Source organism: Anser brachyrhynchus, assembly GCF_964034855.1.
Source record: "Anser brachyrhynchus genome assembly, contig: SCAFFOLD_414, whole genome shotgun sequence".
NCBI classification, from domain to species: domain Eukaryota; kingdom Metazoa; phylum Chordata; class Aves; order Anseriformes; family Anatidae; genus Anser; species Anser brachyrhynchus.
Genome location: NW_027663934.1, coordinates 28772 through 55974, shown reverse-complemented (window position 1 = coordinate 55974; position 27203 = coordinate 28772). Strand labels below are relative to the sequence as shown.

Genomic DNA, 27203 nt, shown 5'->3' with positions numbered 1-27203 from the left:
TTTCCATCCCAAGCCCTTGTCCCTAGTTCACCCAGGAGTTTCCCTTGGTACTGTGTAACTCACAGGACACATCTGCAAGAGGGTTGGTCTGCTTCCCACAACGGAAAAAATACATTTGATGTTCACAGGATGCTCCTGGTCAGTAAGAGAGACGAGCAGAAGGAATCAGAGGGAACAGTCACATGGGCATGGGAGAGGAGAAGCAAAGTCCGTAAGGGAGAAGGGAACAGACAAAGACCCACACTACGTGACATGGTTTATTAAATGCCAAGGCGGGCGACAGAACTTGGAATTAAAGGCAGGCTGTTATCTGCACAGAACCGCTGCGTTCTTGCCAGCGTGGTGGGGGCAATGGCTGCTTTTGCTCACGGCCTGGAAACTGCCCGAATTACGGGGCAGAAGGCAAGTGTTGGCAGTCATCTTCCATCTTGGTAGAACTATGGCTTGTTTTCTGGACTGGGACTTTGTCTGCTCCGCCTTCATCTGATCAGTAATGATATCCAGCTGTGAAAACAGGGAAACACACAATAAGAAGAAAATGCACAAGGCAGGAACACCTTTTCACCTCCAATTACCAGTATTCCAGAAGTTAGTGAAGGAAATACCACAGGCTACACACAGAACGTTGTGAGGGAACCTGCAAATGACTCTTGCTCATCAGTGTTAGACTCTAGTCCTCTGCAGCCCTCTTCATCCTCAAGTGTCCCTACTCTCTAAGCATTCAAACTGGGCATTCTTTGGAACACTACTCCTAAAATACAGCTTCCGCATTCACCTTGAAAACGTTGAAAAGGATCTGCCTTTGAAAAGGCAAACATCTTCTTGCTGCAACCAGGCCCTAACGCAGCCTTCAGTGCGGCATGTCTTTGTCTGGTGCCTGTTCTCCTATTACCATTTGTACGGTTATTTTGTCTATTCTCCCTTTCTTTCCCTTCACTCTTTCCCTTACGGCTTTGCAGAAGAAGAAGGGCACTCTGTATTTTGCACACCCCGCAATGACCAGAGGTCTTCAGCCCGCCCCCATACAGTTGTGTACTCTTCTGATGCTTAGCAGTTGTTTTAGCATAAAGAAGGTGTGTTTTGGAACCACAAAGGGATTCTAACTTGAGGCTCAGAAGCGTAAGCTTGCTCACAGATATGCTTTAAGAGGGGTTGAGAATAACATTTATGAATGCTGACCTTAGCCACGCAGGCTTCAGTGGTGCTTCTGGTGGAGCTGAGCTTTGACTTCAGCTAGTTTCTGACGAGTTCTGAAAAATTCAGAGAGATTGAATCAGCAGATTCAGAGATTCTGCTCTCTAGAAGGCCCATATTATTCAAGCATTCATGTTTGCAGACAGGACAATAGGACAGGCAATTTCGCTTCTCTGCCTTATATCGCAGAGAACGTTACAATGAGGAACACATTATCAGAGTGGCCAGAAGACCACATGTTAAGACGATGCCAACTTCAAAAATGCTTTTGTAATGCCACGACCAGTGATGGCACTGCGGGAACACTGAAGCATTATGAAGGCAGTTCTAAAAAAGAGGAAGGTTTGCAGAGGAGTCTTTTATCAATATGCCTTGTTAGGCATATTTACTGACATAATGCTGACCAGACAAAAAAAAGGGATGTTAGGAAGAAAACGTACAGGGAAAAAGCAGCATCTTGCTCTCACTCCAAAAAACGTCCAGACATACCTTTTGAGGTCCTTTTGTAGGCATCTTCTGAGGTTTACTTCCTCCAGATAGTAGTACCTGTAATTTTCCAGTCTTTCCTGCATGGACTCATATGGAAAAGTATGATCTTGTGGTGTCTTTTCCCTAACATCCTCCTCTTCAGAGTCAGCATCTCTGCTTCTGTGCTTTGGGCTCTTTCCCAGCGAAGTGCAAGGAGGGGATCTTGTCAGTTCTTGCACGTCTGGAGAGGCTGCCTGTGTCTGAAGCAGATAATGAAATTTCCATCACCACAAAGAAGAAGAGAACCATCCCCCCATCAGTCACACATACCCAGTTTCACGGGCCCAGCCTCACTAAGGGGAGGCCACTTGCCTCCTCACTACCACCAGCAGTGAAGGCAGAAGCTGGAAACTCCCACAGGTCAACCATTCATTTTAGTCTGGAGGAGAAAGTAAGCCTTTTCCAAAGGCTCCATACACAATTCACAGGGACTTCTGTGCCTGTGGAGAACAACGCCTCACAGAAAGAATGAGGGGCAAGACCCCAAATACAAACATCACCTGCGACTTCTGGTCCGAGCACTTGTTCCTTGTCAGGCTCTTTCTTATCTCTGTCTCATGCTGTTGCTTTTGCCTGTGACCCACCTTGTAAGTCTTCAGAAGAGCTTTGATGCATGCCACCTCTTCTTGCAGCTGGCCATTGCTCTTCTCCATTTTTTCCTGAGACCCACGCAGAGCAGACAGCTCTTCTTGCAGGTCGCAATTTTGTGCTTCTAGCTGCCTGCATTTTCCAGACTCCATCTCCAGCTGCTGCGAAAGTTCATTGAGCTGTGGAGAGCAATGCATAAAGGGGTAGGGCGTCAAGATGGTCTTTGTCACCTTCTGACTCGGTATTAAAAGCAAAGTAAAGGCAGGCTTGTCTTTTAAGAGAAGAACAGCTTTAAGATCTTTGCTGACAGGATTCCCCAAGTTTCCATCCTTCCTCGGTTCTTTTGCTAGGGACGCTCTTCCCCAAACTGCTCCTCTGCTCATGGGACATCAAACACACCTCTACCCAGACACCAGAAAGAATGCCTATTGTGTGTGGGGGGAAGCGCTGCAGTGCAGAACGGACTAGGCACGAGCAACAAATACTCTTCCTGCCCTTACTCTGAAAGCTTTGGAAACAGTGCCTCAGGAGGCCACTTTGACAGAACTGCTGGAGGAAGGCATTTTCTCTCTAGGTCAAAGCTGATGTTTGGTTGCAAGGATACGGAGGATATAGCAGATGTCCCATTAAGTCCCAAAGGCCAGCTGCGATGCTGTCTTACTCTTCTCCCCCAGAAATACACCTTTTCTATACCTTCTAAAAATACACTCGGGAGGTTCCTGCCTTTTATAAATAGATAGAAAACGAACAAACAAAAATCCCTCAAAACAAACACAAACAAAAAATAAAAACAAACAAAAACCCGGAAACTTAATCTTCATTTTACACTGCCTAAACACAATGCCATTCCCTGTCATTTAAGAGAACTCTTCTAATGGCAGTGAAGCCACGAGAATGCTACGAGCCTTTGGACTAAGAATGAGCCACCACAAGGGCACTTGACTCCTTCTACAATACGTTCTAAAGCACACGTGTGCCTTAGCAGCACCTCTCAGTAACCAGGGGAAATGTAGATCAAGGGTCCCATGCACCTGAACAAGACACCCACGGCAGCTCAAAAGCACTTCTTGGACCTCTACTTCAGGGTGCCCATGGCTAGGGAAAGACGGGTTGAGACAGCTGCTGGTGAGCGGTAAGTTACAAAAGCATCACTGGCTCAACTCCTAAGACAGGGCTCTGGAAGTGATCTTGGGCAAAGCCAACTTCAGACAGGTGGAGTTCCACCTGCCAGACCCGGAAAATGCTGTGGACCTGTGCCATGGCCTGTGAAGCCACTGAGCCCGCCATCCTTGCTGTGACTCTCAGCTCGTCCTTCCTCCACAGAGCAGCCTGCCCTCAGTGTGCCCTTGCAGATACTGCTCTGCACGTTCATTTTGACCCACAATGACAACTGCTCTGCGTTCACCTGCTATGTATGACAACAGAAGGAGCATCAAGGAGAGAACAGACAACTCACAATACAAGAAGGACCATAGAAAAGAACAACAGAGGTATGGACATGAATAGACAAAAAAAGAAATCACAAAAGCGTGCAGAATCCAGAGCTCACCTTTACCTTTCGCATAGCCAGTTTCAAGGGCCCAGCCTCACTCAGGGGAGGCCACTTGCCTCCTCACTACCACCAGCAGTGAAGGCAGAAGCCGGAAACTCCCACAGGTCAACCATTCATTTTAGTCTGGAGGACACCAGTTCTCAGCACTCTGTTCTTACTTCAGAGTCAGTGCTAAGACACTTCTGTCTCTGTAAGACAGTCCTCTGCTTGTAAGCCTTTTCCAAAGGCTCCATACACAATTCACAGGGACTTCTGTGCCTGTGGAGAACAACGCCTCACAGAAAGAATGAGGGGCCAGACCCCAAATACAAACATCACCTGCGACTTCTGGTCCGAGCACTTGTTCCTTGTCAGGCTCTTTCTTATCTCTGTCTCATGCTGTTGCTTTTGCCTGTGACCCACCTTGTAAGTCTTCAGAAGAGCTTTGATGCATGCCACCTCTTCTTGCAGCTGGCCATTGCTCTTCTTCATTTTTTCCTGAGACCCACGCAGAGCAGACAGCTCTTCTTGCAGGTCGCAATCTTGTGCTTCTAGCTGCCTGCGTTTTCCAGACTCCATCTCCAGCTGCTGCGAAAGTTCATTGAGCTGTGGAGAGCAATGCATAAAGGGGTAGGGCGTCAAGATGGTCTTTGTCACCCTCTGACTCGGTATTAAAAGCAAAGTAAAGGCAGGCTCGTCTTTTAAGAGAAGAACAGCTTTAAGATCTTTGCTGACAGGATTCCCCAAGTTTCCATCCTTCCTCGGTTCTTTTGCTAGGGACGCTCTTGCCCAAAATGCTCCTCTGCTCATGGGACATCAAACACACCTCTACCCAGACACCAGAAAGAATGCCTATTGTGTGGGGGGGGAAGCGCTGCAGTGCAGAATGGACTATGCACGAGCAACAAATACTCTTCCTGCCCTTACTCTGAAAGCTTTGGAAACAGTGCCTCAGGAGGCCACTTTGACAGAACTGCTGGAGGAACGCATTTTCTCCCTAGGTCAAAGCTGATGTTTGGTTGCAAGGATACGGAGGATATAGCAGATGTCCCATTAAGTCCCAAAGGCCAGCTGCGATGCTGTCTTACTCTTCTCCCCCAGAAATACACCTTTTCTATACCTTCTAAAAATACACTCGGGAGGTTCCTGCCTTTTATAAATAGATAGAAAACGAACAAACAAAAATCCCTCAAAACAAACACAAACAAAAAATAAAAACAAACAAAAACCCGGAAACTTAATCTTCATTTTACACTGCCTAAACACAATGCCATTCCCTGTCATTTAAGAGAACTCTTCTAATGGCAGTGAAGCCACGAGAATGCTACGAGCCTTTGGACTAAGAATGAGCCACCACAAGGGCACTTGACTCCTTCTACAATACGTTCTAAAGCACACGTGTGCCTTAGCAGCACCTCTCAGTAACCAGGGGAAATCTAGATCAAGGGTTCCATGCACCTGAACAAGACACCCACGGCAGCTCAAAAGCACTTCTTGGACCTCTACTTCAGGGTGCCCATGGCTAGGGAAAGACGGGTTGAGACAGCTGCTGGTGAGCGGTAAGTTACAAAAGCATCACTGGCTCAACTCCTAAGACAGGGCTCTCGAAGTGATCTTGGGCAAAGCCAACTTCAGACAGGTGGAGTTCCACCTGCCAGACCCGGAAAATGCTGTGGACCTATGCCATGGCCTGTGAAGCCACTGAGCCCGCCATCCTTGCTGTGACTCTCAGCTCGTCCTTCCTCCACAGAGCAGCCTGCCCTCAGTGTGCCCTTGCAGATACTGCTCTGCACGTTCATTTTGACCCACAATGACAACTGCTCTGCGTTCACCTGCTATGTATGACAACAGAAGGAGCATCAAGGAGAGAACAGACAACTCACAATACAAGAAGGACCATAGAAAAGAACAACAGAGGTATGGACATGAATAGACAAAAAAAGAAATCACAAAAGCGTGCAGAATCCAGAGCTCACCTTTACCTTTCGCATAGCCAGTTTCAAGGGCCCAGCCTCACTCAGGGGAGGCCACTTGCCTCCTCACTACCACCAGCAGTGAAGGCAGAAGCCGGAAACTCCCACAGGTCAACCATTCATTTTAGTCTGGAGGACACCAGTTCTCAGCACTCTGTTCTTACTTCAGAGTCAGTGCTAAGACACTTCTGTCTCTGTAAGACAGTCCTCTGCTTGTAAGCCTTTTCCAAAGGCTCCATACACAATTCACAGGGACTTCTGTGCCTGTGGAGAACAACGCCTCACAGAAAGAATGAGGGGCCAGACCCCAAATACAAACATCACCTGCGACTTCTGGTCCGAGCACTTGTTCCTTGTCAGGCTCTTTCTTATCTCTGTCTCATGCTGTTGCTTTTGCCTGTGACCCACCTTGTAAGTCTTCAGAAGAGCTTTGATGCATGCCACCTCTTCTTGCAGCTGGCCATTGCTCTTCTTCATTTTCTCCTGAGACCCACGCAGAGCAGACAGCTCTTCTTGCAGGTCGCAATCTTGTGCTTCTAGCTGCCTGCATTTTCCAGACTCCATCTCCAGCTGCTGCGAAAGTTCATTGAGCTGTGGAGAGCAATGCATAAAGGGGTAGGGCGTCAAGATGGTCTTTGTCACCTTCTGACTCGGTATTAAAAGCAAAGTAAAGGCAGGCTCGTCTTTTAAGAGAAGAACAGCTTTAAGATCTTTGCTGACAGGATTCCCCAAGTTTCCATCCTTCCTCGGTTCTTTTGCTAGGGACGCTCTTGCCCAAACTGCTCCTCTGCTCATGGGACATCAAACACACCTCTACCCAGACACCAGAAAGAATGCCTATTGTGTGTGGGGGGAAGCGCTGCAGTGCAGAACGGACTAGGCACGAGCAACAAATACTCTTCCTGCCCTTACTCTGAAAGCTTTGGAAACAGTGCCTCAGGAGGCCACTTTGACAGAACTGCTGGAGGAACGCATTTTCTCCCTAGGTCAAAGCTGATGTTTGGTTGCAAGGATACGGAGGATATAGCAGATGTCCCATTAAGTCCCAAAGGCCAGCTGCGATGCTGTCTTACTCTTCTCCCCCAGAAATACACCTTTTCTATACCTTCTAAAAATACACTCGGGAGGTTCCTGCCTTTTATAAATAGATAGAAAACGAACAAACAAAAATCCCTCAAAACAAACACAAACAAAAAATAAAAACAAACAAAAACCCGGAAACTTAATCTTCATTTTACACTGCCTAAACACAATGCCATTCCCTGTCATTTAAGAGAACTCTTCTAATGGCAGTGAAGCCACGAGAATGCTACGAGCCTTTGGACTAAGAATGAGCCACCACAAGGGCACTTGACTCCTTCTACAATACCTGCTATGTATGACAACAGAAGGAGCATGAAGGAGAGAACAGACGTCTCACAATACAAGAAGGAGCATAGAAAAGAACAACAGAGGTGTGAACATTAACAGACAAAAAAAGAAACCACAAAATCCTGCAGAATCTGGAGCTCACCTTTGCTGTTAATTTATCAGCTTCACTGGCCCCTTCAGAGCAGCTGCTCGTCATGTCTCTTGCAGTATTAATCATGAGCTTTCTTTCTCTGGCCTCAGATTCTCTTAGTTTCTGCAGAGCTCCGTTCAGAAGCCTCCTTAACCTGTGCAGCAAATTAGTCAAGAAAACAATGAGGTAGGAGGTGAAGGAACTACCAGCCTGTTTCACATTCTCAGACATAAACAGCATAGAGAAGGCTTGCTTCTTCTTTAACACGCTTGACAGACCAGGAGTTACTGAGAAAAACCAGCATTCCAGTGCCGCAGATCACTTGGAGGGTCCACCTTGCACCTGAACGGAGGAATAAATGGAGAAGGGACTTCCTGCCCTCCCAGGAGAATTGCAGGGCAACCTGCACTTGAAGTTCTTTTGGCAGCTCTGTAAAACCATAGGCACGTGTACAGAAGAGCCTTGTAAGACCTAGCGTGAGGCTTGAATTTGCTCACAGACAGTTACCCTCACCTATTTTTACATTCAGCCTCCATGAAGCTTGATTTCTACTCTATGGGATCTCTCTTTAAAGTGCTAACAAGCCATACCTGAGACATTCTCTCCGCAGTTCGCTGTTGCTTTTCATTTCCTGCTCGAGGCGCACTTCGACTGGGCATTTCAACTCGACCAGCTTCTCTTCTGTTCTCTGACACTGATGCTTTCAAAACAGAAACGATACATGGTAGAACCAGCACAGGGACAGCATCTACATGTGGTATGTGCAGATAGCCTAGGCAGAACTCGGTAGCAGTACTGGGGAAGCAGGAGTAGCAGGGCTTCCCCTTCCCTTGAACGTGCCCTGCCATAAAAGCAGGAGGGTTTCCCAGGGCTCCCCTGGTCTTTTCACCCACTACCTGCCCAACAGGTATTCAAAGACTAAAATAGTCATTCACAGAAAGCATTCCCATACATACCTGCTGGTGTGGATGCCCGTCTGCGGTTGTCTGTGCTGACTGAAAGGCAGTTACCAAGTCCTCCGGGTGATTACGAGCCTACAGAAGCACAAAAAGAAGCGAAAAGTCATGCTGCGTGCAACTTTCCTGCCTCACACCTCTCTGCCGCTCTTCCCCTCCTGCCAGTCTCAGTAGAGTACAGGGCTCATGTTCACCTCCCTCCTCCCCAGGCAGACAAGAAGAATCATTTGCTTCACAGAGGCCACAGATAAAAGCCCCTCCTTTACGCCAAGAGGAACTGCTTTATTAGCGACAGCGCGGCATGTCAGGTCGGGGCTGTGCAGCATTGTGCAAACTTGACTACCACCTCTCACGCAGGAGGTATATCTCAAGTGCAGCCTGCGATCTTCAATATCACCACTGGTCTAAAGCAGAAAATACCTAGACTAGTGCATTCCAGTGAACCCTTATTTTTTCTAGTGCTAAGAACTTCCTGGTGCTGTAGGACTTGCCGTAGTATCATGGGAAAACTCTCAAAACCAGAAAGCTGGGGAACAGACCGGCAGGATTTTCAGAGCAGCTTACAGTCAGCACAGCTGGTCAAGAACTCAGCTCCCCTAAGCTTGGCAGAAAAATCTCATCTTACTTTGTCCCCACAGAACTACTTAGCTAGGCGCAGGAGCTCACAGGGAAGAGGGAAGTTTATCACTGACTTACTGAGGCAGACGCTTGCTGGTGTCTCTGAAGGGCTTCAATCAGTCTGCTTTGTTGCTGGATTGTGGCTTCCAATCTGTCACTTCCAGCTTTGAGTCTGAAAGAGAAATACAGGCCTTATTGGGGAACTCCACAAGAGCACACAGTTGGAAAGAACAGTGTGCAAGAACATAAGCTAAAGCAAAGGCTTCTTTCCAAATCCTGTATTAACTTTCTGTGATGTGACGAGGCAATTCCCCTGCGTTCACAGAGTCCCAGAAAGCAGCGTCTCGCCCCTCTGTCTTACTACCCTGCCTACCCTTGCATGCGTTCTTCCAGCTTTTGGAGAGCTCCAGTTCCAAAGGATGGCTCCAGAAAGCCTTGCACTTTCTGGGAAGAAGCTGCTGCTTCTCTCTTCTTATCCTCCAGTACAGTCTCCAGGTATTTTACCCAGACCTCAGACTCAATACACGCTTGTTCCGATGCCTCCACCTGCAAAACCAAAGGAAGAATCAATCCATGGTGGTCAGCCTAGTCTTTAGGGAGGGAAATTGACTGCTTCCACTCTCAAACCCCCATGCATGTTACTTCACTGCATTTTGTACTAACCCCTCTCCTATAGCTCTGTAGATTTTCTACAGAATTTCCTGAACGCTGGCACAAAACTCAGCCTGCTTTGTCTGCGACTCTGGCACAGACACTGCCAATGCTGGTCCCAACACAGAGACATGAAAAAAAATTTACAACCGTTGTCAGAGCACACCCAAGTGGTGCCGCACCCTCTGTGTCTCAGAGCACACCCAAGTTTTGAGAAAGCGCAAACTGCTCTGGTCAAACCTACCCCCTGGAAGGTGCCTCCTAACGCACTGCTTTGTCCCTCCAGCTTGTGAAAAGCTCCCCAAAGGGCCCGTTGTGTTGGTCACCAGCAGAGAGGGGGAAGAAGGGAAGAGAAAGGACAACCACCCTTGGATTTATCCCTATAGTGCTGCCTTTCCATACCTTAGCTTTAACCATCTCCAATTCCTCTTGCAAGCGCTCTACGTCTTTCTCAGTGTCACTGAGCTGGCTCTCAGTAGCTTCAGGTGGGGCTTCTGACACGGACAGACTTTCAGGAGCACCAGGAAGCTCAAGCTGCAGCTGTCTGTCTTGATCCTAAAGAAATGGGGTTCCGTGAGCATGACAAACTCAGTGAGAACATGGGAATATGAGCTGTGCTTTTACTCATTAGGTTCTACAACTAGGTCAGTCTTCTGACTGAAACAAAGGATTGGAAGTGCACCACCACCAGGCACAGCTGGGGACCTCTCTCCATCTTTCTTAGCCTCAACTATCAGCAGCTCTTTGTGAGGGTTTCTGTTTCTTAAAACAGAGGGAAGGCTTAACGTTTTTTCTCTTCTTGGAACATAGCCTGAGAGACTGGGCAGGGGCTTTCTACCTACGCAAAAAGGCGGGCAGTGGAGAATGGAATCTGCAGAACTATTGTTGCCTCCAATGGCATTTCAGCAGTTGTAAAGCAGAAGCCAGACTTCGTTCTGCCAGAGCTTAAGCATGGCCTGGAATCTCCCTGCTGCTTCTGAGAACATGCTCGCGGCCAAGGAATGCACGCTGAAAGCAGAGCTGCAAGCCCTCAATGCTATTCTCTGGTATCTCTTCGTTGTTGGCGTTAAGAATTGCCACATAAAGGTTACCGGAGCACTGGTGAAGTATGGTGAAAAGCAACAGTCCACTCCCGGCCAGCCCCTTTGAGAAGCTCAGAAGATTTTAAGCAGCAGGAATAATCTTTGCTGCTTCATTATGTAGAACATGCTTTCCCTAGACTGGAACTCTAACTGAAAGGCCAGCTGCAGCGAGACCCAGTTCTCCCAGCAGTTTCACCAACCCAGCGCAAACTGAACAGCTGGGCTGGAGCACAAGTAGTTCAAGGGCCCCAGTCACAAACAAGTGGCAGAGGCAGCAACAGAGGTAAGCGAGCCCAGAGGTAAACTTGCCCCAAAGTAAGCGAGCCAAATGGGAGCCCAGTGGGTCCTTCACAGAAAGTACCTTGCGATCCCAGGGCAATTCAGCCTCTTCCTCCTGCTCTGCTCCTACAGCTGGCAGGGCACCTACAAGGGATGGACGAAGCGAGACAGTGTGAGCATTCCTGGCACTCTGCTTTTCCCTGCCAGTCAAGCCCTGCCCCCAAATACGGGAAGCGGTCTGACATCAGGCCACATTAGTTGTCCTCATCAGCTCTTCCACACTTCAGGATCCTACCTTCTCCATCCAAAGCAAGTGTGGCCAGTGCAAAGCGCTCAGTCCTCGGAGAGCAGAATCTGCTGGGGACTGCTGTGTCTTGTGCAGCGCCAGCAGAAGCTTCTCCCGTCTTTTCACAGCGTGCATGTTCTACCAGTTTCTTGCAAAGGCTACGCGCAGATAGAGAGAACATACAGGCAGTCAGATCCAAAACATCCTTGCCTAGTATCCTTGCTCTTGCCTAGGACAGCAACTGACTTGGAACCAGTTCAGAACTGTCTGTGTGCGGTGTCAGTCTCCCCATGATGGTGGACCTGCTACACCACCAGGGATCTCTTTGAGGGTTTATCTAAAGGGACACTGGTAAGATCCCCACTGAAAGAAAAGGTGCCTCTTTCCTGGTCAGTGGAGCGGAACTGGGCTTAGCAACACAAGCGGGATTTCTAAGAAAGCCTTGTGGGTGGAAGTTCTCCTCTACTTCCAAATCCTCTCTTGACTTGGGAAGGTGATTTATGAGAAGACATCACCGAGCCCAGCTTCAAGAAAGGTCTGAAGATATCGTTAAGCCTTTGTGCATCTATCACAAAGGGTGACAAATCAGCACGGACACTCTGACAACTCAGCCGCTCTAACAGTGACGTACAAAACACTCACTCAGAATGTCCCGACCGGAGAGCATAATCCACAGCCGTATCGCAAGCAATGTTGGCACCGTAGGAAAGAAGTAGCTCTATTACATCCGTTTCCCCAGCAGAAGCGGCAAGCGTAAGAGCAGTCCTAAAGCATCCAAAAGGTGGTATGAAACATAGCAGCATTTGCAGGCTCTGTGTTGTTGTTATTCTAATCCCTGTTTCCTCCCCAAACAATTCCCTCCCCGATTCCTACAAGCACAGGGAAAGCAAAGCCACACACAGGGGAGTGCTGGAGGACTGAGGCTGGAAGGCACCTCCAGACAGCTCCTGGCCAGCCGCCTCCCCAGAGCAGACTCAGCCACGAGGCCAGAGCACGTTGCTCAAGGCTTCTTCCACTCTGCTCTTCAAAGCCTCATAGGATGGAGGCTGCTCAAACCCCTGGTGCCACCTGCTCCCCTGATTAACCTTCCTCATGCTGAGAGGGTTTCTCCTAAGCAGCTGTGGGAAGGCCTCTTGTTTCACTTGATGCCCATTGTCTCTTGGACAACACTGACTCTCCTTCTCCTGTTCATTCCAGTGACAATGCTAAGGAGAGCCACATGCACTTTGGAGCAATGCCTCACCTTCCAAAGAAATTTCGAGCACACACATTCGCTCCTTTTTGAAGAAGAAACTTTACCATCTCTTTATGATGGCTGGAGATGGCAAGAAGAAGCGGGGTATTTCTCTCCTGAAAGGATAAAGAATCCCCGTCAGAACAACCCAGACGAATTAAGTGCCTTTCCCAAAGAGCAGTGCTGCCCAGATTCAAAACTTACACAGTCCTTTGCTTCAAGGTGTGCACCATGCTCAACTAACATCTCTGCTACAGACGTGTTAGGAGCTGCGGCAGCCAGGTGAAGGGCAGACTTGCCTCTGTAACCTTCCAGGTTTGGGTCGGCACGGTGCTCTAGCAGAATCGCCACGCATTCTTCATGCTGGCTCTCCACTGCCTGCAAACAACACAAAGAAAAGGAAGGACTTGTGCCGTGTTTCACTCTGTCACAGCTACAGCAGCTTCCCAGTGCTGGAAGATAAGAGCGTCTTCCGAGATGAGCTAGTGTACGCCTATTACGTGCCGATTACAACTTTCATGTTTCTCTACAGGTCGGTGTGAAGAATGCGGCAAGACACTTGTCATTGGAAGCACAATTGATAAAGCCCCACTTAGAGCAGAGTAACGTGTTCCACATACCATCATGAGTGGCGATCTGCCAGTGTTGTCACAAAGGTTCAGCAGGCACTTCTCTTGCACCAGGAATCGAACAACGTCTGCATGGCCGTTCGCACAAGCAAGGTGCAGCGGTGTCCTAAAACCAAAATAAATTAGCTTTCCACAGGCAGGCAATGCCCCAAATCACTTCTGGCTGTGGAACACGCGCAGGGCCACAAGTCTCCACTTGCCAATGCCAAGCAGAATGTAAGCTTTGGAGGCTGTGGAACTCCATGAAGAGTGCGAAGTCAGTGTAAGTCTCCAAGTTTTTCCACAATCACTCGAGCGGCAGAAGGGCGGTGAATGCCCTGACGCTGATCACCCACAGGACAGGAGAGAACTGCTAATGCCCGAGCGGCTGCTAAACAACCCCACAGGGAGAGGACAGGGCAGTGGCGGTCGGCAGCACACCCTTCAAGCAGCGCTCGAGCCGCCCCAGCAATTCCAAGCAAAGCTGGATTGTTCCCCTCTGCCAGCTGAGAGGGAAAAGCCCTCTCAGTGACCAGCTCTTGAAGGGAATGACGACACGGGCTCCAAGATAGTCGAGAAATGGAGACCCTTTATTGTCCCAATGCCAGATCTTACATAGTTTTTCTGAGCCCCTCCACGCGCTGCACGTGGCTGGCAAACATAGTTACAGACTTCTGGTTGGTGCATTCCTTTTGATCACGCGTAGCCCTCTATAGGCCCGTCCGAGCCTAACAACTCCTCCTTAGTGGTTCCCACTTTCTCTTACTCTAGCCTGGTTACCACTCTATGCCTCTGAGTAACCTTCTTCTTAACCCGTCGCGCACTGCTGTATCAATCAGATCCAGTTTGTCACTGAACGGGTCACACCCATAAGCTCTGACCCAGGGTTCCAGAGGAGGCGGTGCCCTTGCTGCCGTGCTCCTGACTCTGCCCTGGGCTTCAGCCGTCTCTCTGCACGGGGCTGAAGGCTTTGCCAAGGGCTGGTAGGAGCATGTGCTCCCGACTATGTCCAGTGCCAGTGACTTCAGGGCGAGAGGCTGCCTGGCCGGACAACGCCCAGCCTCAGCCCTCCATCGCCTCAGCTCTTGCTGACACCTGCTGCAGAAGGAGGGTTGGTGCCAGAGCCGCGTACGCAGCGGCACCAGGCTGAAGCTCGCACGCCACGGGAGAGCGATCCCACCCCAAGCCTTTAAGCGCACCCCCCAGCCCCTCACCGCTTTGCCTGGTCTCGACGGTTTTTGCCTCGTTTCTTCAGCCACCAGTGCCGCCTCAGCCGGGCCAGGTCGCCACGGGCGGCTGCGCGGTGCAGCCCGTGCAGGCCCTCTTCTGGCAGCTGGTGGGCATCGCTGTCTCTGGACAGGGAAGTGCTGCTGGGCATCGGATGCTCCTGGCCCCGGTGGAGGAGCCCCAGGAGCCTCTGCATGCTGCAGCAAGGATGTGGGCACAAGCCCACCTGGGGCCACCAGAGCCCTGCGGGCCCTGCTTGGGTCCGACACGGACAGGCGCAGGGGCAGGGGAGCCGAGCCCCGAGCAGCGGCTGTGGCCTGGTGCTCCCAGGCAGGGCAGGGACGCACCGAGGCTCCCAGCCAGGGCAGCGCTGTTGCTCCCACAGCAGAGGCAACAGCACTGAGCACTCCTGCTGGCAGGGGTGCACATACACTGCGTCTCAGCGATGGTGGCACATTGTGTCACAATGGGCATCACCAGGGGCGTCACAAGTGTCCTCTTAAGTTGGAGGGCCACACCCCCCCACAGTCCAGCAGTGACTGCGGCACTTTCTGGCTCCTGCCTTAAGAGCTCTTTGTGCCTCAGTTGACGTTCTTCCGCAGCGTGGATGGGGATCTCGGGCCATGCGATGGGGCAGGGCTCCTCAGGAGGCATCGAGAACGTGCCTGGCTGGCAGGGGCACTGCATTACTTCCCTGTGGCCATGGTTGAGCTGGCACCTGCCCCAGTTGTACTGGGTCTGTCTGGGATGGAGTTAACATTCCCTGCGGCAGCCCATATAGTGTTGTTCTCTGCACTGGTACAGAATCATAGAATCATAGAATCATTAAGGCTGGAAGAGACCTTCAAGATCACTGGTCCAACCATCACCCTACTGTTAGCGTAGCAACCACATAACCACCAAGTGATTATATGAAGGTGCTTTATTCAGCGCTGGAAGCCGGGGCAGGTGCCCAAATCTGGCTTCAAGTCCCGTTACATCCCAGCTGTTATTTATACATTCAACATTACGTAAGGTATACATATTCATTACAGGTTGCAACATCAGCCTCGCATTCCATTCTAATTAGCTCTCCTCCCATTTGCGCATGCGTGGTGCTCTCTGGTGGTCGTCCGGGTGGTCGTCCAGATGGAGTAAGGAGTCTTCCTCTCTGCTAAACTTTTCACCTTTCTCACTCGACGCATGCTCCCTCCGCTCCTTGGTTCTGCTTCAACTCATTTCAGCATTTCCAGGCCCTTATCCAAGGTCAGGTTGTACCTGTTCCCTCCGAGGGTTCCCCTTCAAAGATTCATTTGACTGTTCAGTATACTCCCTAAGTTTCCCAGTATACATAGATTAATTGATAATATAAGTACATTTGGCAATGCTTAATTATACTTTAAGACCCATCACCTAAGAGACATTAATAAAACATCCATTCGATTCTCCCCAACACTAACACTACTACCAATGTCACTCACTAACCCACGTCCCTAAGCGCCAGGTCCAACCTTTCTTTGAACACCTCCAGGGACGGTGACGCCACCACCTCCCTGGGCAACCAGCTCCAATGTCTGACTGCTCTTTCTGAGAAGAAATGTCTCCTCATTTATAACCTTATCCTCCCCTGGTGCAAATTGAGGCCATTCCCTCCAATCCTGTCACTAGTTACCTGAGAGAAGAGGTGGACCCCCAGCTCCCCACACCTTCCTTTCAGGTAGTTGTAGACAGCAATAAGGTCTCCCCTGAGGTCTCTCCAGCTTTATAGCCCTTTTCTGGACACGTTCCAGGGCCTTGATGTCCTTCTTGCACTGAGGAGCCCAAAGCTGAACACAGTACTCAAGGTACAGCCTCACCAGAGCAGAGTACAGGGGAAAAATCACCTCCCTGGTGCTGCTGGCTACACTTTTCCTGATACAAGCCAGGATGCCGTTGGCCTTCTTGGACACCTGGGCACACTGCTGGCTCACGTTCAGGCGAGCATCGACCAACACCCCCAGATCCTTTTCCTCTGCACAGCTCTTGAGCCACTCTCCCCCAAGCCTGTAGCAAGAGTCTTTTTGTAGCAAGAGTCACTGATGAGCAAGAGTCATTTGCAGGTTCCCTTTAGATGTTCTGTGTGTAGCCTGTGGTATTTCCTTCACTAACTTCTGAAATGCTTGTAGTTGGAGGTGAAAACGTGTTCCTTCCTTAAGCATTCCCCTCTTATTGTGCGTTTCCCTGTTTTCACAGCTGAACATTATTACTGATCAGATGAAGGTGGAGCAGACGAAGTCCCAGTCCAGAAAACAAGCCATAGTTCTACCAAGATGGCAGTAGACTGCGAGCACTTGCCTTCTGCCCCGTAATTCGGGCAGTTTCCAGGCAGTGAGCAAGAGCAGCCATTGGCCCCGCCATGCCGGCAAGAATGCGGCGGTTCTGTGCACATAACAGCCTGCCTTTAATTCCAAGTTCTGTCACCCTCCTTGGTATTTAATAAACCATGTCATGTAGTGCAGGTCTTTGTCTTCTTCTCCCTTCCGGGCTTTGCTTCTCCCCTCCCCTACTCATTTGACCGTTCCCTCTAATTCCCGCCGCTGGCAGGGGCACAGCATTACTTCCGCATGGCTGTGGTTGATCTGGCAGCTGTCCTAGCTCACCCCCACACTCTCCCGGGCACAGGGCAGCACCGTACCCACATCCAGGGACAGGTCCCCCCTGACATCCAGCTCCTGCGGGGCCATTCTTCACTTGTGCTGCCACAGTGCTGTCGCTGGGTTGGTGACAGCGGCTGAAGGTGTCCCCGTGCTCCAGACCGTCTGGGTGCAGAGGGCCCTCCCCGAATTTGCCAGAGGAATGGCAGAAGATCTCTTCCTATAGGAGTATTGGGTTTGCATAGCAAGGTTTTATCTGCAGGGCACTGCAGGGGTAGCCTCTGAAACACGCGATATTTGGCAGGGAGCATAGTGCCTCTGTCTCTGCTGGGGACTATGCTGCAAACCAGATGCTTTTATGGCTGAGCATGCTGCCACTTGAAAAAGAACTTGAGAAAAAACACTTCCTCCAGGGAAGAGCACTGGGATGGATTGTGTTTACTCTATATTACCATCTCATAAATAAAATTCTACCAATTCTTCTAAGGTATCTGGAAGAAAACAGATACACCTAGCTAAAAATGCATTTTGTTCTCCATTTCTCCATTAAACGGTTGTGCTAATTAAGGAGATGCTCTCAAAATAGCTGCTCATAGAATTATGTTTTACAAGCTGGATTTACTTGGCTGAAGTTTCAACAAAAGTTTTTTTTTTTTTTAATTATTATTATTTTAGCTCTTCCTTCTACAGATCAGGTCTGAAACAACAGAGCACTGCTAATAAGCAACTGATAGAAGTGGCTGGTACATCAACCAGTTTGGTCAAAGAGAGCAATACTGCCAGAAGCAAATACGCTTGATAAAACTGTGAAGACTCATCCTAGAAAGGAAAATTAAGGCTTTAATAGCTATACTGTTATTAGTGATGAAAGAGAAGAAAGTATTTCAGAGGGCTGTATCTCCTCCCCTGGAAGTGGTACTATACTAAATATTTTCACTGCTAACGATAAGAAAATATGCACGCTATAATTAGGTTTTGATTGCCATCTCTTCACTTTTCACAAACTCAGACGCACGAAGCAGCTCGTAAGCACAGGGAGGAGTGCTGCCAGGCTTGGCCACCTTGGGTAACGTCCCCCGAGACAGATGACGTCGCACCAACCGTACCACGGCACTACTGATTAGGGAAGCTGAGGCGATTCCAGATAAGAAAGGGTTAAGAATGAAACAATTAAAGGAGAACAGAACATTAGGTGTAGGGCAGGAAGCAGATGTACGGACAATGTATCTCAAAATAGGACATACGGGCAATATATCTCGAACAAGACATTGGAATCCAAGATAAGAAAATAATGAGCAGAAGATTCGAAGAAAAAACAGTCCTTGCGGTTAGGAAGAAAGCTAATTCAGCAGAATCCTGACCAAGGGTGAAAAGTACACTGTGAGGAAGACTTATGGCCTTCCTCTCTGAGACCACCGACCACAGCTCGACGACCCCTGCCCAAGACCACTGAGAGGATCTGCGCAGGCGCAGGACACAAAAAAACTGATTAGCATGAGAAGCGAGAGTAGGCGGGGTTAGATAATGAATATGTATAGGCGTTAATAAAATATTAATCACTGTGATGTATAAATTTGGGACGGCTTTTCACTTCGGGATGCACGATAGGCGGAAAGATCCCCCGTGCATCCGGCGCCGTCAATAAAGAATAAATCACTTAAAGAAATTGGATTTATGATCTTTGAATCAATCTGGCACCCCAGATGGGACTTCTTCTCTGTCGGACCGCAGGACCCGCTGGGAACAGGACTCCCTAGGGTACCCCCGGGATTTCCCGGAGGGACTCCTCGACTCAACGGATCACTGCGGAGGCAGACACGGACCCCATCATTGTAAGTGATTATATTCTTTATTTTGGTTTATTTGGTTGACCGGTCAATTGGGGTCGTCTGTAAGTCGGAAAGTAAAAGTTTTCTGCAGGACGGCATTTGGTTTTTTGGAAAGCACTCAGTTGCTGTTGGGAAACAAATAACCTTTGCATGCGAGGTTAGTATTACGTTGTGTTTACATGTGGAACTTGACCTTGGCTATTGTCTTTGGGATTTTGATTATACTCTTTATAACGTTACTAGGATCTTGGTGTTATTGTGGAAAGCTGCCGGCTTGTATTGTGTAACAAGAAACATTCTGAACTGTAACATGGGGGGGCAGCAGAGTAGTGGGATTCCGAAGAAAAGCCCGTTGGGATGTATCTTGAGTCATTGGAAAAAATATAGGGGGATCCCCCGGTAGAACTGAAAATAAGAAAACGTTGATAAAATATTGTACTCAATGGTGGCCACTTTATAAGTTGGATTGTGAGGGAAATGGCCACTGAATGGAACCTTAAATTATAATACTTTACTACAGTTAATGTTGTTTCTAAGGAGAGAAGGAAAGTGGGATGAGGTGTCATACGCAGATATGTTTTTCACTTTGAGAAACCACCCGGAATGGCAGAAGGAGTGTGGAATTAACTTAGCCCCACAGGATCCTTTGATCCTGGCAATAGAAAAGGATATGAAGAAGGAAGGGGCAGGAAAAATGAAAAGATGTTGTTCAGCGTGCAGTATCGGGCAGAGATGTTTGAAATTGAATGAGTCAGAGGAGAGAATGGAGGATTATGTCCTCCCGCCCCAGATAATAGAACGAGGCGTGGGGGCGAGCTCAGGAAACGGCAGAATAGATAAGAAAAATGAGAGTTGGGGGAATGGAGACTTTACCCCGATCACGGCTCGAACCCGAAGTAAGGTCGGGCCCGTTATTCAAGCCCCGTTACGACAGGCTATGGGGGCTAACGGACCAGCTCGGATAAAAGTACCTTTCACAACTGCTGAGTTAGATTCATGGAAGGAAGCTGTGAAAGGATACCGGGATGATCCAGAATCAGTGGCCCGGAGGTTTGAGCTGATTGGAAAGAATTTAGATCCCGATTGGAAAGATATAGAGATAATGCTGGCAGCATTATCGGAAACGGAAAAGCAACTGGTAATTAAGAATGCACAAACTCAAGTACAGACCCAGGTAACGTCAGGAGTTTTACCTGGAACTGTGGAGGTATATGTGCCCAGAGTGGACCCAAACTGGGACTATAATGATGAGGGTGATTATAGGTTATTATAAAGATATCAGGAATGGATTAGGATCGCCTTGGAAAGTGCGATACCAAAGTCTGTAAACTGGTCTAGGTTATATACCATAAAACAGGGGCAAACTGAGACCCCGTCAGAATTTCTCGATTGACTAAGGACAGCAATGCAAAAATTTACAACGATAGACCCCTCTTCTGAGGAAGGTAAAGTCCAGCTAGTATCATTGTTCTTGGGTCAGTCTGCGGACGATATAAGGCGGAAGCTTCAGAAAATGAAAGAGCCGGATGTGAGAGATTTAGAAAGGCTGGTGGAAGAGGCATGGAGGGTATTTAGGAATCGAGAAGGGAATGAGAAACAAAGGCTGGGTAGGGCTATTGCTGCGGCAACTGTTGCAGCCTTACAGAGGCAAGAAGAACCTTTTCGGGGAAAAGGAAGAGGGAATGGGATAAGGGGAAGGTCAGTAAAGCCTCCCCTGAGACCGAATCAGTGTGCATATTGTAGGGAAGTGGGTCATTGGAAAAGGGAATGTCCGAAACAACGGGAGAAGAACAGGTTGATGGTAGCTAGTGTATCTCCCGACCAATGAAGTGGACCGGGGGATTCTACCCTAGCAGATCCGCTGGTTAAAATTAAGCTAGGGAAATCAGGACAGGAAGTGGAGTTTTTAATTGACACAGGAGCGACTTATTCTGTGTTAAACCAGAAATTGATACCAGAGGATGAGGATTTTGTGACGGTGATAGGAGCTACAGGCCAGCACGAGAAAGCCTTTTTCCTAAGGCCTTTAAAATATAAGTTAGGGAAACAGATGGGAATACATAGGTTTTTATATTTACCAGGATCCCCGAAGTCTTTGCTGGGGCGAGATTTACTAGAACAATTAGAAGCGGAAATTGTCTTTGAAAAAGGGAAGGTGGGGTTAAAGGTGAGAGAAGAAAAGCTGATAACCGTGCTAAGCTTAACGCTGATACAAGAAGACCCCATCGGTAAAGTACCTTCGGAGATTTTAGACCAAGTTTACCCAGGAGTCTGGGCTACTGACATCCCTGGGCGAGCCAAAAATGCAGCCCCAATAGTGGTGAGATTAAAGCCAGGGGAAAGGCCAGTTAAGATTAAGCAATATCCCCTAAGATTAGAAGACAGGAAAGGAATTAAGGGGATAGTGGATAAGTTTTTAAAACATGGACTGCTGGTTGAGTGTGAATCTGAATATAATACTCCTATACTACCAATTAAGAAGCCAGATGGGAAGAACTATAGATTAGTGCAGGATTTAAGAGCTATAAATAAGATCACTGAAGATATACACCCTGTGGTAGCCAACCCGTACACATTACTGACTAAATTAAAAGATAATTTAGTTTGGTTTACCGTACTGGATTTAAAAGATGCCCTCTTCTGCCTGACTTTAGCCCCAGAAAGTCAGAAGCTTTTTGCTTTTGAATGGGAAAATCCAGACTCAGGACGAAAGGCTCAATTGACCTGGACTGTATTGCCGCAGGGATTCAAAAACAGCCCCACGATTTTTGGGAATCAACTAGCAAAAGAGCTTGAGGTTTGGGAGGCCCCAAACACCGAAGGAGTTCTGCTGCAATACGTTGATGACCTTTTGATAGCCACTGAGAATAGGAGCAGCTGCATGCAATGGACGATAAGTCTCCTTAATTTTCTGGGTTTGAATGGGTATCGAGTCTCTCAACAGAAGGCTCAGCTGATTCAGTCACGTGTAACTTACTTGGGGTTTGAGATTTCAGGGGGACAAAGGGAGTTAGGAACAGAACGGAAAGAAACTATCTGCCGTACCCCAGAACCACAGACCATTAAGGAATTACGAACTTTTCTAGGGATGACAGGTTGGTGCCGTCTATGGATTAATAATTTTGGACTAATTGTAAAACCCCTATATGACCTCATCAAGAATAACCAATCAAAATTGGTCTGGACGGGGGAAGCACGGGCTGCCTTTAAGAAGCTTAAATTGGAGTTAATGCGAGCACCAGCTTTGGGTCTACCGGACTTGTCCAAACCCTTTTGGTTGTACTCCTATGAGAGACAAGGGATGGCTCTGGGGGTGCTGGCACAGAAGCTGGGCCCCTACAGGAGAGCTGTGGCCTACTTCTCTAAACAACTGGATGAAGTAAGTAAAGGTTGGCCGGGTTGCCTTCGAGCGGTGGCCGCTGTCATCATGAATATACAGGAGGCTCGGAAGTTCACTATGGGACAGAAGATAACCGTGCTGGTATCACACACTGTCTCGGCAGTCTTGGAGCAGAAAGGGGCACACTGGTTATCCCCTCAAAGATTTTTAAAATACCAAGCAATACTGGTGGAGCAAGATGACGTAGAAATTGTGGTTACTAACATTGTGAACCCAGCTTCTTTCCTTAGTAACGCTCCTGACGAGCCAGTGGTCCACGATTGTATCGAAACTATGGAAACTGTGTATTCTAGCCGACCAGATCTCAAGGAGGAGCCCTTGGAAGACGCGGACGAATCATGGTATATTGATGGAAGCAGCTTTGTGAAACAAGGACAACGCAAAGCAGGGTATGCGGTGACGACCACTCAACAGGTAATTGAGTCGAAACCATTACCCCCTGGGACGTCTGCTCAGAAAGCAGAAATAATTGCCCTTACGCGGGCATTGGAACTAGCAGCAGGAAAGAAAGTAAATATCTGGACAGACTCTAAGTATGCATTTGGTGTGGTGCATGCACATGGGGCTATCTGGAAGGAACGAGGATTATTAACGGCCCAAGGAAAACAAATAAAATATGCTGAGGAGATTTTGAAGTTGTTGGAAGCGGTAAAGCACCCAGAGAAGGTGGCTGTTATACATTGCCGGGGACACCAAAAAGGAACCGCTGACTTCGAGGTAGGGAACCGATTGGCTGACCAAGAAGCAAAAAGGGTGGCCGGATTGGCTGAGGCAGAAGCGCTCACTTTAATACCAGACGGTAAAATACAAACTTTAGGTGAAGGACAGGAACCTAGGTACACACAGGAAGATCAAAAGTTAATTGGGGACCTGGGAGGAAAAGCAAGGAGTGATGGATGGGTATACCTGAAAGATAATAGGGTTGTACTACCCTCTAATTTAATATGGCCTATGGTCATGGCAGAACATAATAAGACTCATTGGGGAGCAGACACCTTATATAAAAATCTGAGTCGAGTCTTGGTGGGAAGAAATCTGTATACTACGGTAAAACAAGTAACCCAGCAATGCAGTATTTGTTTGCATCATAACCCTAATACAGAAAATAGGGTAAAGTTCGGAATAATCAGTAAAGGAAACTATCCAGGACAACAATGGCAGATAGATTTTTCAGAACTGCCAAGAAAAGGGGGGTATCGATACTTGTTGGTTTTGACAGATACTTTTTCCGGGTGGCCAGAGGCTTTTCCCTGTCGAACCAACAAGGCAAGAGAAGTGGTTAAGGTTTTACTGAATGAGATAATACCGCGTTTCGGAATTCCGGCAGCAATGTCCTCGGATAGAGGCTCTCATTTTTGTGCGCAAATAGTTCAAGAAGTAAGTAAGGTCTTAGGGGTAGACTGGCAACTCCATACCCCTTACAGACCACAGGCAAGCGGACAAGTGGAAAAGATGAATCATCTAATCAAACAACAAATAGCCAAAATAGGACAAGAGACTAATTTATCATGGCCTCAGTCTCTCCCTTTGGCTTTACTTAGAATTAGAGTAAAACCACGGACAAAGGAAAATCTAAGCCCTTTTGAAATATTATACGGAAGACCCTATCAGTTTTTGTTCAGCGGGGAGGACCTGACGCAACTGGGGTCGGGATACTTGGGTAATTATTTAATAGGACTCCAAAAACAGTTGGATCAAATATCTAAAGTTGTCTCAGGAACCAGGGCTAGAGGGCTGGACCAACCAATCCACCCCTTTAAACCTGGGGATTATGTGTATGTAAAAGCATTTGCAGGTCGCCCTTTGGAAGAAAAGTGGACGGGACCATACCAGGTGCTGCTGACAACACATACCGCCATCAAGATTAAGGAGCAAACGGCCTGGATCCGTTATTCGAGAGTGAAGAAAGCTCCAAAAGCCCCCTGGAAAGTAACGCTGGGTGACGGTGAACTGAAACTAAAGTTCAGTCAAGCGAAATGAAGACACTATGGTCAGGAGTATTTAGTAATGTAGTTAGCAGAAATTTAGCTAACAGAATTGTTTTATTTCTGTGGCTTATAGTTGTAATTGTGATTCAAGAATTGGAAGGTGCTTCTATGATGATAGAGAATGGTGGGTGGCCTTGGTCTGAAGCCGTAACCACGGAGGATAAGAGCATTAATGGAAAGTTAGCTGTTGTGGTTATTTGGCGAACAAATGGTGATCATTTACATGCATTATCAGAATGGCAAAATTTAGGGGAAGGGTAGGGTGGATACACCAAAGAACTGTAGGGGACGAAATTGAAATAGGGTGCCGAATGATTAATGGAACAGCCCACGAGAAAGCAACGGGGATTTTAGTAAAACCGACTTCCAAAAGTGGCCAACAAGAAGGTTGTATCCGCCCAGGTAAATTAGATTGTTGGTATAATTTTATATTAACACAGACTGTAGCAGTTAACTGTTTTTGGACTAATAATGGTCAAAAGCTCGAGATCAAGGAAGGCAAGAGCCTCATGATAAATTTTCTGTATAAGATTAGTAAGGATAACATTTCATGGGGCTTTGAGGAAATATGGAATAAGTTAACTTCATGGTTACCCAACTTTCAATAGTTAGAACAAGTTTTTACTGATCTGGTTATGTTATTGGTAGTAGGAATATTTGTATGTATGTCACTGCGATACTGCTAATGATAAGGGCATGCAATGCAAAAGAATTTGCATGGGGAAAAGAAAAGGGGGGATTGATTAGGGAAGCTGAGGCGATTCCAGATAAGAAAGGGTTAAGAATGAAACTATTAAAGGAGAACAGAACATTAGGTGTAGGGCAGGAAGCAGATGTATGGACAATGTATCTCAAAATAGGACATACGGGCAATATATCTCGAACAAGACATTGGAATCCAAGATAAGAAAATAATGAGCAGAAGATTCGAAGAAAAAACAGTCCTTGCGGTTAGGAAGAAAGCTAATTCAGCAGAATCCTGACCAAGGGTGAAAAGTACACTGTGAGGAAGACTTATGGCCTTCCTCTCTGAGACCACCGACCACAGCTCGACGACCCCTGCCCAAGACCACTGAGAGGATCTGCGCAGGCGCAGGACACAAAAAAACTGATTAGCATGAGAAGCGAGAGTAGGCGGGGTTAGATAATGAATATGTATAGGCGTTAATAAAATATTAATCACTGTGATGTATAAATTTGGGACGGCTTTTCACTTCGGGATGCACGATAGGCGGAAAGATCCCCCGTGCATCCGGCGCCGTCAATAAAGAATAAATCACTTAAAGAAATTGGATTTATGATCTTTGAATCACTACTCACAACTTACACTTTCTTACTGCAAGGTTTCGCCACTCTTCCCTACCTATTACTGAAGAAGATCCCCCAACCCCCTCTCCTTACACTGTGACATGCTCATTAAGCTCATCAGCGGCCCCACAATTAACCCACTCCGCACGCCGCTGCCGCAGCAGCCGTTGAGCGGAGCCCCCACGGCGCTATCACAAAATGGAGGCGGCCGCGGCCGGGCTGCGCATGCGGAGAGCCGCCCCGCGGCGGGCGGGCAGGGCGCGGAGCCGGGGGAAGCGCCGCCGGTTGCCTGTCCCTAACTGCCGCCCCCCCACCTCGGCATGAAGAAGATTTTCAGCTTCGGGAGGAAGAGGAAGGGGCAGCCGCCGCCTCCCGGCGGCGGACAGGTCCCCCCTGACATCCAGCTCCTGCGGGGCCATTCTTCACTTGTGCTGCCACAGTGCTGTCGCTGGGTTGGTGACAGCGGCTGAAGGTGTCCTCGTGCTCCAGACCGTCTGGGTGCAGAGGGCCCTCCCCGAATTTGCCAGAGGAATGGCAGAAGATCTCTTCCTATAGGAGTATTGGGTTTACATAGCAAGGTTTTATTTGCAGGGCGCTGCAGGGGTAGCCTCTGTGAGAAGAGTCCAGAAGATGCCCATGTTAGATAAGGGCCAGATTCCGTTGGCTCCAAAGGGACCTGATGCTGGCCAGAGATGAGCCAAAAATTGCTGTTTGTGCATCTGTGAAAGCATATTTAAGAAAGGGAAGACAAACAAACAAACAAAACTGTGGAACAACATCAGCTGGGAGAGGGAGGAGTGAGAACCAGCCCTACAGACACCAAGCTCAGTGGACAAGGAGGGAAGGAGGTGCTGCAGGTGCCAGAGCTGAAGTTCCCCTGTGGCCTATGGAGAGGCCCCCGATGGAGCAGGCTGTTCCCCTGCAGCCCATGGGTCCCACATGGAGCAGATCTCCACGCTGCAGCCCGTGGAGGAGCCCCCGGTGGAGCAGGTGGATGTGGCCTGGAGGAGGCTGCGGCCCATGGAGAGCCCCCGCAGGAGCAGGCCCCGGGCCGGAGCTGCAGCCCGTGGAGAGGAGCCCACGCAGGAGCAGGGGTTCTCAGGGGAGCTGCCGCCCGTGGGGGACCCATGCTGGAGCAGTTTGCTCCTGACGGACGGACCCCATGGTACGGAGCCATGTGGGAGCAGTTCTTGAAGAGTTGCTGCCTGTGGGCAGCAGTCCTGCTCAGTTCTGGAAGGATGGCATCTCATGGGAGGGACCCCACGTGGAGCTGGGGCAGAGAGTGACCGTGAAGGAGCGGTGGAGACAAAGCATCAGGGACTTGGTTCATGGAAGAAGACTATAACTCAACACAAATAAGTTATAAAGTAGGCATGTGGTTTATTTTGGCGCCGGTCACATGCAGGATAGCCCCCAAAGGCACGCGCACCTTAACGCGGCAACTTGCTTTGGTTATATGCAGTAAAAAGTTACATATGCATGAAGTTTCCCAATACGCTTATGCGTATGCCTAACCTATCCCCGCTTTGTATTAAAATTAGCTCCAAGAAGTCATTTCCATAAACTCCTCCCATCTGCGCCTGCGCAGTGCCTTCTGGTGGTGGTCGTCGGGGGGTCGTGGGAATGAAGTCCGATAACTCCTCTTCATCACCACTAGTTGACCCCGTGCCTTTGTACAGACTCAGCTGCCCCTTGGCTCTTGTCCAAACCACAAGGTCGGTCTCAGCTGGTTTTTGAGACAGGTTCCCCATTTTTGTCAGGAAACATCTTCTGTGAGGGGCCCCAAGACTCCTTGTTTCGATTAATTTGC

The 27203-nt window shown here is 48.5% G+C and overlaps 1 protein-coding gene and 1 long non-coding RNA gene across 2 annotated transcripts; one reads left to right on the top strand and one right to left on the bottom strand.

The window, feature by feature from the left end:
- Window positions 1-244: 244 nt before the first annotated feature.
- Window positions 245-16474, bottom strand: LOC308186613 (uncharacterized protein). Its single transcript, XM_080608741.1, has 17 exons — window positions 15908-16474; window positions 13042-13156; window positions 12626-12799; window positions 12431-12537; window positions 11830-11952; window positions 11197-11345; window positions 10984-11045; window positions 9943-10095; window positions 9263-9435; window positions 8968-9061; window positions 8272-8349; window positions 7906-8015; window positions 7328-7469; window positions 4265-4447; window positions 1684-1922; window positions 1180-1250; window positions 245-504 (listed from the first exon to the last, which is right to left on the bottom strand). Exons 2-16 carry the CDS (start codon window positions 13045-13047, stop codon window positions 1196-1198), a joined length of 1848 nt encoding a protein of 615 aa, XP_080464867.1. The 5' UTR covers window positions 13048-13156; window positions 15908-16474; the 3' UTR covers window positions 245-504; window positions 1180-1195.
- On the top strand, window positions 13298-25374 carry LOC308186614. Its single transcript, XR_013944140.1, has 3 exons — window positions 13298-13312; window positions 16468-18854; window positions 21352-25374. It is a non-coding gene; the product is annotated as an uncharacterized lncRNA (long non-coding RNA).
- Window positions 25375-27203: the final 1829 nt, after the last annotated feature.

Coding starts and splice junctions, on each gene's coding strand:
- LOC308186613 (XM_080608741.1), bottom strand. Junction 10,096..10,983: donor AATTGCCCTGGGATCGCAAG/GTACTTTCTGTG, acceptor CCATTTCTTTAG/GATCAAGACAGACAGCTGCA. Junction 1,251..1,683: donor CTACAAAAGGACCTCAAAAG/GTATGTCTGGAC, acceptor TGAATTTTTCAG/AACTCGTCAGAAACTAGCTG.